The sequence below is a fragment of the Mustela nigripes genome, chromosome 8, assembly GCF_022355385.1.
Source record: "Mustela nigripes isolate SB6536 chromosome 8, MUSNIG.SB6536, whole genome shotgun sequence".
In the NCBI taxonomy this organism is placed as follows: domain Eukaryota; kingdom Metazoa; phylum Chordata; class Mammalia; order Carnivora; family Mustelidae; genus Mustela; species Mustela nigripes.
In genome coordinates this window covers 4825621-4839369 of record NC_081564.1, presented here as the reverse complement: position 1 = coordinate 4839369, position 13749 = coordinate 4825621, and the positions used below count along the sequence as shown (strand labels likewise).

General features: G+C 57.7%; 1 protein-coding gene across 2 annotated transcripts in view; it reads right to left on the bottom strand.

The window, feature by feature from the left end:
* The window catches only part of SCARB1 (scavenger receptor class B member 1), a 69109-nt gene extending 55604 nt beyond the window's left edge, over positions 1–13505 (bottom strand). Inside the window, exon 1 of one of the 2 annotated variants that reach the window (XM_059408202.1) lies at positions 13150–13505. In XM_059408202.1, coding sequence (XP_059264185.1) covers positions 13150–13275 — 126 coding nt within the window. In that variant the 5' untranslated portion in view covers positions 13276–13505. The remainder of the gene's footprint in view (positions 1–13149) is intronic. The other variant, XM_059408203.1, reaches the window with a different exon arrangement.
* Positions 13506–13749: the final 244 nt, after the last annotated feature.

Genomic DNA, 13749 nt, shown 5'->3' with positions numbered 1-13749 from the left:
AGAGGGGAGCCCCTCTGCCACCACCCAGCTCCGCTCTCCAGCCCAGAGGAGGAGGCGGGTGTCTGGCCCAGCCCAGCCCAGCCCACAGGCGGTCACACTTCCCGGTGCAGGGGTTAATCCAGAGGCGGGGTGGGGAAGGGGGAATCGGGCAGCAGAGGCCGGCGGAAGGACCCCAGGCCTTGGCTGGTGCCTCGCGTGAGGGCCAGAAGGACTCAGTGGCTCTCCCAGTCCCGGGGTGGGGGAACGGGGTGTTCAAGCCCTCCCTGGGGTCCCGGCCTGCAGCGGGTGAGGCTGCCAAGCTGCGGGCTGGTGCGGGGGCGGGGGGGGGAGTCCAGACACCCACCCCAACGGAGCCATGAGAGCTCTGCTCCCATGCAATGCACACAAGGAGGCACACAAGGAGGCTTTAGTGTAGGAATCGGTTGGGAGAAAACGTGCGCTGATGAAGAAACAACGGGACAGACCCACATCGCGGGGCACCCTGCCAAACACACTGGCCCGGTCCCCTCGCCAGCAATGAGCACCGCTGGGCAGAGGGCTCTCTCCAGTCCCCCCGCACGGTTCTGGCAAGTTCCCCAAGCTAAAATTTTTTCCAACTAGAAACCCGGGAAAAGAGCGCAGGAACTGCCGTCCAGTTGTTTTAAGGGGCAGAACGGTCCCTTGTGGGAAAGGCTGGGGCAGCCACATGGTGGAGCCTTCCCAGGCCTCCGGACGGACTAGCGAGAGCCCCCGAAGTGAGCCGGGAAGACTCAGAGCAACAGTGCAGTGAGAACAGCAAGACGCGGGAATCGGGGCCCAGTACAGTCCCGCTCAGGGGAAACGGAGGCAGGCTAATCCTTGTATGGGCTCGTGTCCGTAAGGCTAAGACGATGCCAAGAGCAAACACTTACGTGACACTTGCTAAACTATTGTCCTAAGTGGTTTACATATGCCAACTCCTCCACACGTTAAGAGCCCTAGAGAGGAGATTTCCATTTTACAGAGCAAAAAGTAAGGCCCAGAGATGTTACGTCACTGGCCCAAAGGCACACAGCTGTCACGTGGCAGAGTCAGGATCTGAACCCGGATGTCTGGCTCCAAAGCCCCCCATGCTCTTGGGTCCACCTAATCTCCTGGACGCCAAAACCTTGGCCAAGGGCTGGAGAAAACTCTGGGGATTTGCGAACTCACGGCTGACCTTGACAGTGACCTGCTGCGCCCCCTCATTCAGTACTACCTTCCAGCTCCCGACAGCCCCCTCTGCTCCACGCCTGTCACCCAGATGGAAGGTGACCATGTACCCACCCAGGGTATGCTGTCAGGGATGTTCTCAGGGGCCCCGAGGGCCTGGCTGCCTGGGCAGGCTCCTCCCACACACACCTCCACACTGTCCTAGCTAAAGAAGTAAATGTCCCAAGGTCTGGGGCAAGGGCCAGCAGGCTGGCAGTCGTTCCTCCGGGGATTCGTAAGCCACACTGCAGAATGCACCTGCCAGCCTCAAGGACTCCAGTCCAACCTCCCAGTGGTCCCTGGGCGGACTGTGATAAAGGCCACAGGGTCTCCGGCCGTCCCTCCCTCGCCACTCTTCCCTCCAGCACGCAACCTGGGGAGCCTCCCACCGGGAGCAGACGAAGCCTGAACTTCGGCACACTGCGGCTCCGACATCTCTCCCAGTTTATAGAACAACACCTCCTCCCAATCCTGCCGCCAGGATGTGGGGCAGACAGGGGACACAGGAACCCTGGTGAAGGGCTGAAACCCGCAACTGCTCAGCTGCTTCCGAGTCCTGCTCCCCTGGCCCATGCGGCCTCTACCCAGCATCCCACCCCCTCGGCTCACCTGGGACAATCTGCCCTGCCAGCACTCACTGTTAATTTGCGCTGGGGCCTCATGTAAATCCCTGCTCCCTCTGGGTTTTGTTTTCCCCAAAGGAAAAAATTTTAAAAGGTGTCAAGTAAAACCCAAGTTCCAGATCTAACGATCTGAGAGCTTGTGAAACCTTCCCTGATAAAAAGCAAAGAGCTGCAAGCTACCACCTCCACAAGAGGTCTTCAATTAAGCCAAACAAAATAATCTCTAACACTGGAATTGCCAGAGTCACAGAGGCAATGAGATACAGAGGGGAAGCTCTTCTGGGGCAAAGGGCCCTTCAGCCAATTTTTTCTGCCTGTCACCTTTGCCTCTTTCTGCTAACACCCTCATCCCCCACCCTCACCCCCATCCCACCTCCTTCTTATGTAGGGCTCCACCCCACCCACCTAACTCCCTGTGGTTTGGGAAAAAAAGAAACTCCTCCCCCAGCTCCAGGGATGGGCACATGATCCAATCCTGACCAGTCACAGCAGTCCACTTCTCAAGTCCTGATGACTGGCTCAGGGAGGAGCATGTAACTCGAGCCCAGCCAATCAAAGCCAATGAGCATTCACAGCACAACTTTTCCCAGCTACTAGGAAACTTCTCTAATTACCCTTAAAGGTCCCTCCACAAGGCTCCCTTTGGAGACCTCTTGGGAACGTCAAAGCCTCCAGACTCTCTCCCACATAGTGCGGCTGACCATTTGTTTTCTGAGCCCCAGACTGAGACGCCAGTGAGTGATACGGGAGCATATGTACCAAAATATGAATCTTTAACTCCAGGATTGCATTCAGGACCCACGGGAAGAAGAGCAGGGTCAGGAGAAATCCCCCGATGACTCCCAGGCTGACAGGCGGTTCACTGAGTGTAGGGAAAGGATTTTGTATAGGTGAGTCAGCGGCGTGATGCCTTACAGAGTAAAACCATCAGCGGGATGGAAGGAGCAGACCGAGTCTCCCCCTCCAGCCTCACTTAGTCTCTGCTGGTGGAGACAAGAGATGGTCCGTAAGTGACTGCCCTTTCATGCTGAAGCAGGAAGGGAAACACACCCCTCCCCCGTGCCAGTCACCTGCCAGCTCAGGCCACCCTACCTGGTGTGAGGATCCCCACTCCCTCCAGGAGGCAGAAGGAAAGGGCTCTAGACCAGCCTCCACACCTCCCCAAGCCCCCCCAGCCAGGACAGGTGCTGTTTCTTTACCCACCACTCACAGACGGCCCTGATGGCATCTCTGTAAGTCATGTTGGGACTGAGACGGGGTCAAACAGAAGACAGCAGTGCCCAGCCAGGGGACACACCCAGTCGCTGGGAGGGGGTGACATGGGGTAGCTATAACACAGATGGAGCAAACAGTGGCAGTGGGGCTCGTGGGGGAGGGTTGGTGGTCAGGGGGGGGTATCATCTTCAAGAGGTCACATTAGAGTGGAAACATAAAAGAGGAACCAAGCACAAGAACCAGAGGGGAAAAGCATTCTGTGGAGAAGTAACAGCACATGCAAAGGCCCTGGGGCAGGAAAGAACACAGGGGCACTGCAGGAAAACAAAGACCTGTGGGGCTGGAATAGGGTGAGCATTCCGAGAATGGAAGCAGGCAGGGGCTGGACTTACAGGCTGTGGGGACAGGCAGGCTTCCTACCCCATGCAAGAAGCTTTTCATTACAGTGGTAAAATGATCCCAGTTGCATTTTCCAAAGAGCATTCCGGCTGCAGCAGCGAGAGCGGACAGCACGGCGGCAAGAAGGCGCAGGAGCAGACAGCACGGGGAGGACGCTGGCAAGAGGTCTGCAGCAGGGGCCCGTGCGGAGGAGGGAAGCCAGCCCCGTCCCTGCGCGGGATCACAACCGGCCGCTAGTCACAAACCTCCCTGCGCAGCCACCCTTGTCTTCTAAACATCCATTCCATAAATATTTGAGAACCCACGATTCTGTGCGAGGCACCATGCTAGGTGCTCGGGACAGGGCAACACGCAAAATCACCGTCCTGCCCTCACAGGGCCCGCATCCTCCCGGAGAGAAAGGGACAGCAGACGACAAACACGACGCACAGGTATAGTATGTAGGCCCTCACAGGGTGACAGGGCTCCGGAAGGAAGAGCCGGGGAAGGAGAAGGAGGGGTCAGAGCCCAGCGGAATGGCAATGGGCAAATTCAAACAAGGGGGAGGTCAGGGCGGGCCTCCGAGAGCGCCCGAGATCTGAACGCGGCCCTAACGGAGGTGGGAGCGCGAGTCACACACCGCGGAGGAGAGAGGCAGGCAGGGGGAGAGTAAGGTGGAGTGTCCGTCTCAGGAACGGCCAGGAGGCAAGGTCAAGGGAAGGGGAGGGCCGCGCGGGGCGAGGGGCAGTTGGGGGAGGCGTCAAGAGCCAACAGGAGGGTGCAGCTCTGACCCCGAGGAGGGGGTGGGACAGGCCCACGGCGGGGGGTTTCGAACAGAGGAGGACCATGAGCTGACTGCAAAGGTCACAGGTTCCCTTCGGCTGCTGTGCGGAGAAAACCCAGCCCGGGAGCAAGGGTCGGGAATCCAGGTGAGAGGGGTGGCCCCTCGCTGGAGGTGTGGCCCTTCCAGTGGGATCCAGGATGTCCTGTGAGGAGGGAGTCAGAAACATCCTGACGGGCCAGTGTGGGAAGTGAGAGTGAGAAGGGAGATCCGGGCCTTTCCGCCCGGGCAGTTCGAGGCTGCAAAAGCCACAGACAGAGATGGGAATGCAGACAGAGCCTGGAAGAAGGGACAGAGATAGGATCGGGGCCTGGGGCGGGGAGAGGGGCCGGGCACAGGCCGGGGTGTGCAAGCAGCCTTCCACCACCGGAACTGAGATACAGAGCGGGCCCCTGGATGCCGCGGGGGCTGGAATTCAGGAGGAAGATCTCGGCCTGGGATATCAGCCGGGAACCCGAGACAAAGGTGCCACTCACTGCCCGAGGCTCCCAGAGCTCATCCAGGGAATGCGCGACCCAGAAAGGATGTCCAAGGCTGAGCCCTGGGACCCGCCAGGAGGCGAGGGGTCAGGGAGATAAGGAGACCCGAACACAGGAGACAAAGAGAGCAGCCAGCCGGGGAGGGAGGAGGAAAACCAAGAGAACAGACATTTCTTGAGACGTGTCTCAAGAGTCCTTCTAGGACCTTCCAGAAAAGGTGGAAGGAACTTCACCCAAAATGCCAGGAAGCAAACAAGGGTCAGGCCACTCCTGTTCCTTCCCTGTCCCCAGCATGAGGCTGTTGGCAAAGAGGAAGGCACAGTGCGGTGGGGGGAAGAGGAAGGAGGCGAGAAACCCACAGCTGGGCCTCGGGCCACCGGGGTCCCACCGGGCCACCGGCGACCTCTGGGTTCAGGGACGATCTAGGCACACAGTAGCTTCAAATCAGGCTCAGAATCACCCCGGACGCCCTGCGATGCCCAGCTGCTGGGCCCTGCGTGGCTCCAAAGCCAAGAATGGTCTGTTTGTGTTGTTTTGCTTCTCTGCATTTCTGCTCCTGCCAGCCACTCCCAGAGCCAGGAGAGGCCAAGGTCACGTTTGACAAGGGGGAGGGAAATGAGGCACATAAAAGAAGGTCTCCTTTTGTTTTGTTTTGTTTTGTTTTGTTTTGAATGTTTGGCCTAGGCACGCAATCGAATTCTCCACACAGTACATGTGTTGACGGGGCCAAAGTTACTAGATCTTTCTTCGCGGAGAAGAGCAGGGGCCCAACACTCCTCCGCCCAGCCCTCTGGCCCTCAGATCACCAACCAGAAAAGTCTGTCTGCATCAGCCTCGTGCCAGAAGCCAGCCCTGGGAATGCCCCATGAGCCAGGTGGCCGTCCGCTGCGACGCGAGGTCACCCTTCTGGGCACCTGCAACCACCAGCACGCCCGGCAGACGACGACGGCACAGACAGGCCAGTGCGGGGACGTGGGGACACTTTACCGAACGAGGGTTTGATGACACCAACACGTGACTCACTCTGTGTCATTCGCTGCTAGAGGAAGGCCAGCACAAGGTGATTCCAGGTAACTGAGCTTAGCCAGTTCTAGCTAATCACGTTGAATCACCGACGGGAGGCACGGCCGGTATTAGTCATTCCAGGAAGGCACCGGGAACGGTTCACGGAACGGGAAGAGCCGGGCACCCGGAATACACCGGCGCTGCCAGGCCAGCGGAAGGCCAGACGGTGCTGGTGCCTGTCAGCACACGCATACACGCGCACCCAACACGCACGGACACGACGGATGTGTGTGCCCACGTGTGCTCACGTATGTGACCGGGCACACCGACCAGTGTGCCTGTGTGTGACCATGTGCGGCGACATGTGTGACCACATCATCACTGGCGCATGAGCCCACACACACACACACGTGTGCCAACACAGGAGGACCACGCGTCCCATGCCACACGCGGGCGCACGGCAACCTGTGTGCACGCATGCCCGCGTGTCCACGTGTACGCTCACACAGCGACACCGTGCTCCCTGGTTACACACATCCACACGTGTGTGCACGTGCTCCAGCCTGTGGCTGCACGTGTGCATGTGCCCATGTCAACATGCGTTCGCCCATCGCCCGTCGTGTATGCACTATCGGCACACGCGACAATGCTCGCGTGAGCACACACGCCCCCTCAGGAAACCAGAGAGGAAAACAAAACTAAATCCAACTCAGGGACGCTAAAAATAGCTGTGGTTTTCAGCTGTCACCGTGGAGTGAGATGAAGTGACCTCCCACCGGCCGGGAGGACCAGGAAGTCCCCCTGTGGGAAAGAGGAAGCAAAACAACCCGGAGCGGGCATGCACCTGCGAGAACGGAGCGCCTTCCACCCGCCATCGCCCGCCAGTTCCACAGCCTGGTCCCTGGGGCCAGAGACGGGAGACACCCCCCCGCCCCGCCAGCAGTCCGGGGCTCAGGAGTGGCCAGGCTGGGACCCCAGGGGCTTCTCAGAGCTTCGGGAGCAGAGCTGGCCAAGCCCACCCTACAGGAAAGGCCACCCTTCCCCGCTTCCCTTGGTGTCCGCAATTCCAGAACACACACAGACACACACACACACACACACACACACACACACACACTCCTGACTGCAGGGGAGCCCGCTGCCCGCTGGCCGTGCAGGGCAAGCAGAAGGGGAGCTCCACCCAAACAGAGCACAGGAAGGGCCTGCCCTCCTGCCAAAGATTAGCCCAAGACACTCAGAAGCAGAGAGCGGGAAGCACAGGGCAGCGGGCTCAGGATTCAAATCCTGGCCCTGCCGCGTCAGCCGCGGCAAGTGACTTCACGGCGCTGTGCTTCCCCCATTTCCTGGGTAAAAGAGAGGCAACAGGAGCTCCCTGGATGCTAAATGAGATGATGTAATACGCCTAAAACACTTAGGATGATTAGGACCCCGGCTGGCCAGGAAGAAGCGCCCCTTAACATTCTCTGTCTTCAACCTCCACCTTCGAACTGATGCGCGGAGATTGGCCAGGGGGCCCGAAGCCACCCAGGGGCATGGGAGGACAGTCCTGAGGCTCTCTGGGTGGCTCTCGCTGAGGGAAGAACTCGTCTGAGTCCAAATCTCGGGCAGGGAGAGAGGATAAGGAAACAACCTGACCTCAAAACACGGACCGCCTCGCTATGCCACCATCCGCGCAGGAACGTAAGAGCTGCTCTGGCCCTCGGAGACCCTGCAGTGAGAGCGGCCATGCAGGCCTTGTCCCCAGCAGATGCCGAGGCTCAGGAGGGAGAAAGAAGCCGCACAAATAAACATATAACATAAAAGACTACTATTAGGGACATGAGGGGCAAGCTACACAGATATCTGGGGGTGAGCCCTCCAGACGGAGGGGAATGCAAGCCAGAGACTCTGTGGTAGGATCAGGCTAGGCAGCCTCAAGGACATCAAGGAGATAGCGTGGTAGGTGAGCAGGGAGGCCAAGAGATGGTGAGGTACGAGAGGGAAGGGGAGTCAGACTGTGGGGGCCTTCAGGCCACTGAGACGACCTTGATACTCACTCACAGTAACATAGGGAACCTTGAAGGGTTGTCAGCTGAGGGGACACATGATCTGACGAGTGTTTTATCAGGATCCCTCTGGCTATCTATGAAGACCAGAGATGAGACTACTGCACCAGTCCAAGCAGTGGATGGAGAAGGCCGCCATGGTGATGCTGAGAAGAGGGGTTGAAATCCAGATACACTTTGAAGATAAAGCCGATAGGATCTGCTGATAGACCATATGAAGGATGACCCAAGATCTTCACCTCTACACTTGGGGGGAGCAAATGGAGGTGTCATTTATTGAGATGGAAACACAAGCTGGGGAAGCCTTCAGCAGCTGAAAAAATGAGTGGATAAAGCCCTCGAGACTGATTTCAATCAGAAAATCAACTTAGAGACGGCAGAGGGGACCCAGCTCCCCTCCTGGATGTGGAGGAGGCTTGGAGGCCCATGGACTCATAGTGGCCCAGCATACAAGCACCTTCCCCTGCAGCCCAACTGCAGCAAGGGGCCCCTCCTACCGCTGGGCCTTCCCTGTCGGACCAGAGACACCTGGTAACTTGGAAACATACTGCCAGGGACCTGGAGCGAGCATTCCTCATCCATTTGAACAGGGAGGGCCATGCATGCCAGGCTCAGTCCTAGGCAGTGGAGACAAGAGTCCCCATTCTCGGGGCTCCTGGGTGGCTCAGTGGGTTAAAGCCTCTGCCTTCGGCTCAGGTCATGATCCCAGGGTCCTGGGATCGAGCCCCGCATCGGGCTCTCTGCTCAGCAGGGAGCCTGCTTCCTCTCTCTCTGCCTGCCTCTCTACCTACTTGTGATCTCTGTCTGCCAAATAAATAAATAAAATCTATATTTTAAAAAATAAATTAAAAAAGAGTCCCCATTCTCCTGGCATTTTCCTCCAGGGTATTTACACACACACACACACACCAGGAAGGTTACCTGGGGCAAATTACTCTCCAAAGCTTCGTTTCCCTATCTGTCGAGGACGGTAATGAGAAGTGTCCCAGAACTGTCCCAGGACTAAACAAGACGGCATTCACCAAATGTCTGGAACACTGCCTGGTCCACGGGAATTCGCGACTGCTCTCCTTAGTGCATTCCGGCTGGACACCTCCTGTCCACTCCCACCTACTGAGGGGACGTAGAAGGGGTGAGTCTCCCCTCTTTCCCTGGACCTCTCTCAGCAACCTCAGCCTACAAGGCTGCTCCGCTGTGTGCCGCCCACGGTGGGAGGCACGTTCGACCACTCTCTGGGGAAATCTTGGATTGGTTACTAGTTTTTTTTTTTTTTTTTTTTTTAAAGATTTTATTTATTTATTTGACAGAGAGAAATCACAAGTAGATGGAGAGGCAGGCAGAGAGAGAGAGAGAGAGAGGGAAGCAGGCTCTCCGCCGAGCAGAGAGCCCGACGCGGGACTCGATCCCAGGACCCTGAGATCATGACCTGAGCCGAAGGCAGCGGCTTAACCCACTGAGCCACCCAGGCGCCCCTGGTTACTAGTTTTTAATTAAACACATAACACATGAATATTCTCCTTGTTTAAAGGCACCCAGGGGTGCCTGGGTGGCTCAGTCGGTTAAGCGTCTGCCTTCGGGTTCTGGGATCGAAGGTTTGAGTCCCGTGGCGGGCTCCTTGCTCAGCAGGGAGTCTGCTTCTCCCTCTCCCTCTGCCTGCTACTCCCCCTGCTCACTCTCTCTCTCTCTCAAATAAGTAAATTATTATAAATTTAAATAAATTAAATCTAAATAAATAAAATCGAAAAAAGAATTACAGATAAAATATGTTTCCCTCGGCCACAGCCCGAGCCTCGCCCTTTGCCCCGAGAGTGAGCACTCTGTCAGTCCACCCCTTTTCTGACTGTGCGTGCACTGTCCCCCACTGGAAATACAGGTTATTGTTTTGTGACCTGAGTTTTATCTCAACGACTTCTCTATTTTGCCAACTCTCTGTGCTAAAGCATACACATCGAGTCCCTTCTTTCTAACTTTTGCCTAGAAATCTATCGGATGAAGGGCTCCGGCTCCCACCCCCACCTTATTTCCTAGGTCCTGGCTGACACGTAGACCCCACCTCGGGACTGTGGCTCTGGCCCTCCACTGCCACGAGCCGTACAGATGCCAGCAAGCCCCGGACCTCTGCTATGCCTCAGTTTCCTTACCTGTAGGAGGAAACCAAAGCACCACCTCAACCTACCTCTCAAGGCTGTGGTCAGAGTCAAACAAGAAACACGAGACATGTCCAAGGTATTTGCACACATACGTAACTGCCTTTGTAGTGTATAATCTCGCTGGCAGGCAAACTACACCTGACCCGTCTCAGAGCTGAAGAAAGAAACCGTGCCTCGGAGGTGAAGTGAGTGGCGTGATGTCCCCAGCTAGCAAAGGGCCCAGCCAACTCGGCAGCCCCCAGGCTCCGGAAACTGACTCGGGTTTCAGAATGCATCACCTCCCCACTCAGCCCCATCAGCAGCCTGAGAAACGTAAATCAAACCCATCAGATCCACAACAACAACAAAAGGATCAGCGTGAAGTATAATGATGGCAGACATGCAGGGGGAGTGGGGCTTTCACGCTCTTGGCGGGCGCCTAAATGCTGGAGCTTTCCAGAAAGGTGATTTGGCGGTAACTGTCATAATTCAAACGAAGCAGGCTTCGTGGTCTACAGGCTTCTGTTCTGAAAATCTGCCCTGTGCGGGTATTCGTGACATGTAGGCCGAGAGGTATGGACCAGGACACTCACGGTTCAGATGCTTGAGACAGAGAAAATCACCAGTCAGTAGAGAAACCAGGAACTAATCAAGGGCATAGCGATTTAAAGCAATACCATGCAGAAAGGGCAGGAAAAATTATTGATTTATTTGTTGTGACCTGAAAACATTTTCAAGAGATATCTGCGAAGTGAAAAGCAAACTGCAGAATATTTATATGTAGTATAATTCCATGTATGTAAAAAATACATCGTAATGTGTGTAAATACATACTTATGACATAGGCACCGATAAAGGTCTAGAAAGATACGCACCTGCCAACAACGGTGGTAATTATTATCTGAGAATGGGAATAAAATGGAGGGATCTCTTTTCCCCTCTGTTTGAATTTTTTATTTTTTTCCAAGCAAGAATTCATGTCTTATAGGCGGACTTCTTGAGTTAACTGAAAAGCATAAGAAAATAGCAAAGCACAAGGCCTCCCATTCACGCTGCCCATGGACACGTGCAGCCAAAGAAAACACCGGCAGGCAGTCCCTCCCTCTCGTCACGACCCGCCCACTCGGTCCCCCGAACACAGACATCCTTCTTCCACGGGAAGGGACTTGGCTGGGACTCAGCCTGGGCTGCCCAAGAAGTGGCTGTCGTGGGCTGGGCTTGCCTTCCTGCCTTCACGCCACTCGGACCCAAACCAATCATCTTCGGGAGATTCACGGAGGATGCGGGGCGGCTCTGGCTCCACCTTAAGCCTGGAAATTCTCGGTCCAGGACAGCTGAGGATGATGGCGGTCTCCACTCTGGAAACCCAGAGTTAGAGTGGGGGAAGGAGGGGGCACCTGCGTGTGAACCCGTGTGCACAGAACTGACTGACATCCCTAGAAAGAACTACCCCGGGGGACGTCTGGGTGGCTCAGTCGGTTAAGCGTCTGCCTTTGGCTCCATTCACGATCCAAAGGTCCTGGGATCGAGCCCTGTATCGGGCTCCCTGCTCAGCGGGAGAGTCTGCTTCTCCCCTTCCCTCTGTCCCTCACCCCTGATTGTGTGCTCTCTCTCTCTCTCTCAAATAAATAAAATCTTTTAAAAGAGGAGGGGGAAAGGAGAAGAAGAAATCACCCTGGAGTTCACCCAGGAATGATGGGGCCCACAAGAGGTTTCAACTATAAACCCCACCCACTCTCGCACCCCCAAAGCAAGAGGCTGTTTGCACAGGGTCCTGATGGCTCCCATGTTTACAGCACCTGGATGACACCACCGGGGGCTCTCCCTGAGAGAAAGCTCTCACGGCTCTTCTGAACAGTGTAACCCCTCGGCCACCGTGAGAGAGAACAAAGCAGTTCGAACGCACTGAGGTGACCCCACACACATCTGTCTGGCCACCCCCAGAGGCCAAAAAAACACGAGAGGAACTCAGGGCTCAGGGGCACCAGCGGCCAGGACCTCCTCGGAATCAGACTACAGGGCTTACTGGGACAAGATCTGCAAACAAACAAACCAACAAAAAGACACCGTGTGCCCAACATGACTCCCAGAGACCTTGAGAAAAGCCAGTCCTCGCCTCGTGGTTAATGACGGCCGAGTCCCAGAGAGGGGCGGTAAGCAGGTGTAAGCAGGCTGTAGACCACATTCATCCTGTGATCCATTCATCCCCAGGCATTCCGTACTGGGCAGGGGGCACAGATAGGAAACGTGGACAAGTCCCATTCTCAAAAAACCCACCTAAAGGAGCAGGCTAAGGGGAAAAGAGAAATCAACCGGCAAGTGACATTACCCACATCTTTATGGACGCTCGCTCAGTGTCTGGGCAAGATGAGCCTCAGTTTCCCCTCCCCACACTGCCGGGCTCTCTCTGGCATCAAGGCTCTGAAATGCTGTGACCCTGGCCTTTCTGAACGCCAGCTCATTTAAACAGGCTGTCCAGACACCCAGGGCAGAGTCTGATGGTCTGAGGCCAGCTAATTTGTATCCACGGTTGAAAGGGCAATCCTGCGGAAAGTTAAGATCAGAGGAAAGGCCTCTGCTAATGCGGCCTTGGGCTCCTGCCTCTGTGGGAATCTAAGGGGAAAGCCGCTTACCATTTCCAGTGGGCACCAGGAAGGCAGTGTTGGGGGAGGACCCAGCCCTGAGCCTCTCAGAAGGGCCTTCCAAGGGGGAGCTTCTGGACAGCAGAGTGCTCTGCACTACTATCGAGGCCGGGGGACCCATGTGAGTCTCACAGAAGCACATGAATGGAAGGTTCCTGTCGTCCTGGGTTCACAGGAAACAGGCAAAGTGCAGCCCTAATTTTAGCAGATAGGGCCTCAGGCTGCTGAAAGTCAAGAGGCGAGAAAGTAGCACCATAATGGGCTCACACTCCAGCCTGGCCTGGGCGGCAGACTGCTTAGGGTGAGGTCTCTCATTCAGGCCTCCCCAACCCTGGACCTGCGCCTCCAGGAGAGCCCCCAGATGCCCCTGCGCCCCCCAGGCTCGGCCTGGATCGGGGAGGGTACTGCGGGGGCAGCCAGCGGCCCCTCGCGATGCGCTCCGGGCTCCCGCTGCTCCGGGGCCCTGACCCAGGGCGCCGATCCTGGCTCTGGCTCGCCTGCCCTGTAACTGCGCGCGCTCCTCCGCGCCCTGTGCCCTCCAGCCCCGACGCCGCGCGGGCCCCGGCCGGCGCCCCTCACCCACCTTGAGGACCTGCTGCTTGATGAGCGTGGGCACCACCACGATCATGACGGCTCCCAGCACGGCGCACAGCAGCCCAGCGAAGCCCAGCACCGCGACCGCCCGGCGCGCTCTGGCGCGGCTGCCCATGTCTGCGCGCCCTGGCTCCCGCCCGGCCCTCGCGTGGCTCCGCGCCTGGGGGGACGGGGACCGAGACACAGGCGACACAGGCGGCGACTCTAGGGCAGGCGGGCCGCAGCGGCACGGCGGGGCCCAGACGACGGCGCACGGAGGAGCGCCCCGGCAGGTGGCCGGCGGTTTTATGCGCCATCGCCGGCGCAGCCGGACCGCCCCCGGGACGCCCTGGGCACCAGGATTCGGGCGGGAGCCTACGGGCGGGGGCGGGGGGCGGGGGCTGCGCCGGGTCGGGGCGGGGTCGGGGGCGGGGCGGGGGCGGGGCGCGGATCGGACGGTCGGGAGGACACGCCCCGCGGGGGGTAGTCTGCCGCCCCACGCCCTCGCTTCCGTTTCCGCGGGAGACCGCGCGGGGATCCTCGTGTGCGGCGTGCAGTGGCGTCGGGGGGGGGGGGGGGGGGGCCCCCCCCCCCCCCCCCCCCCCCCCCC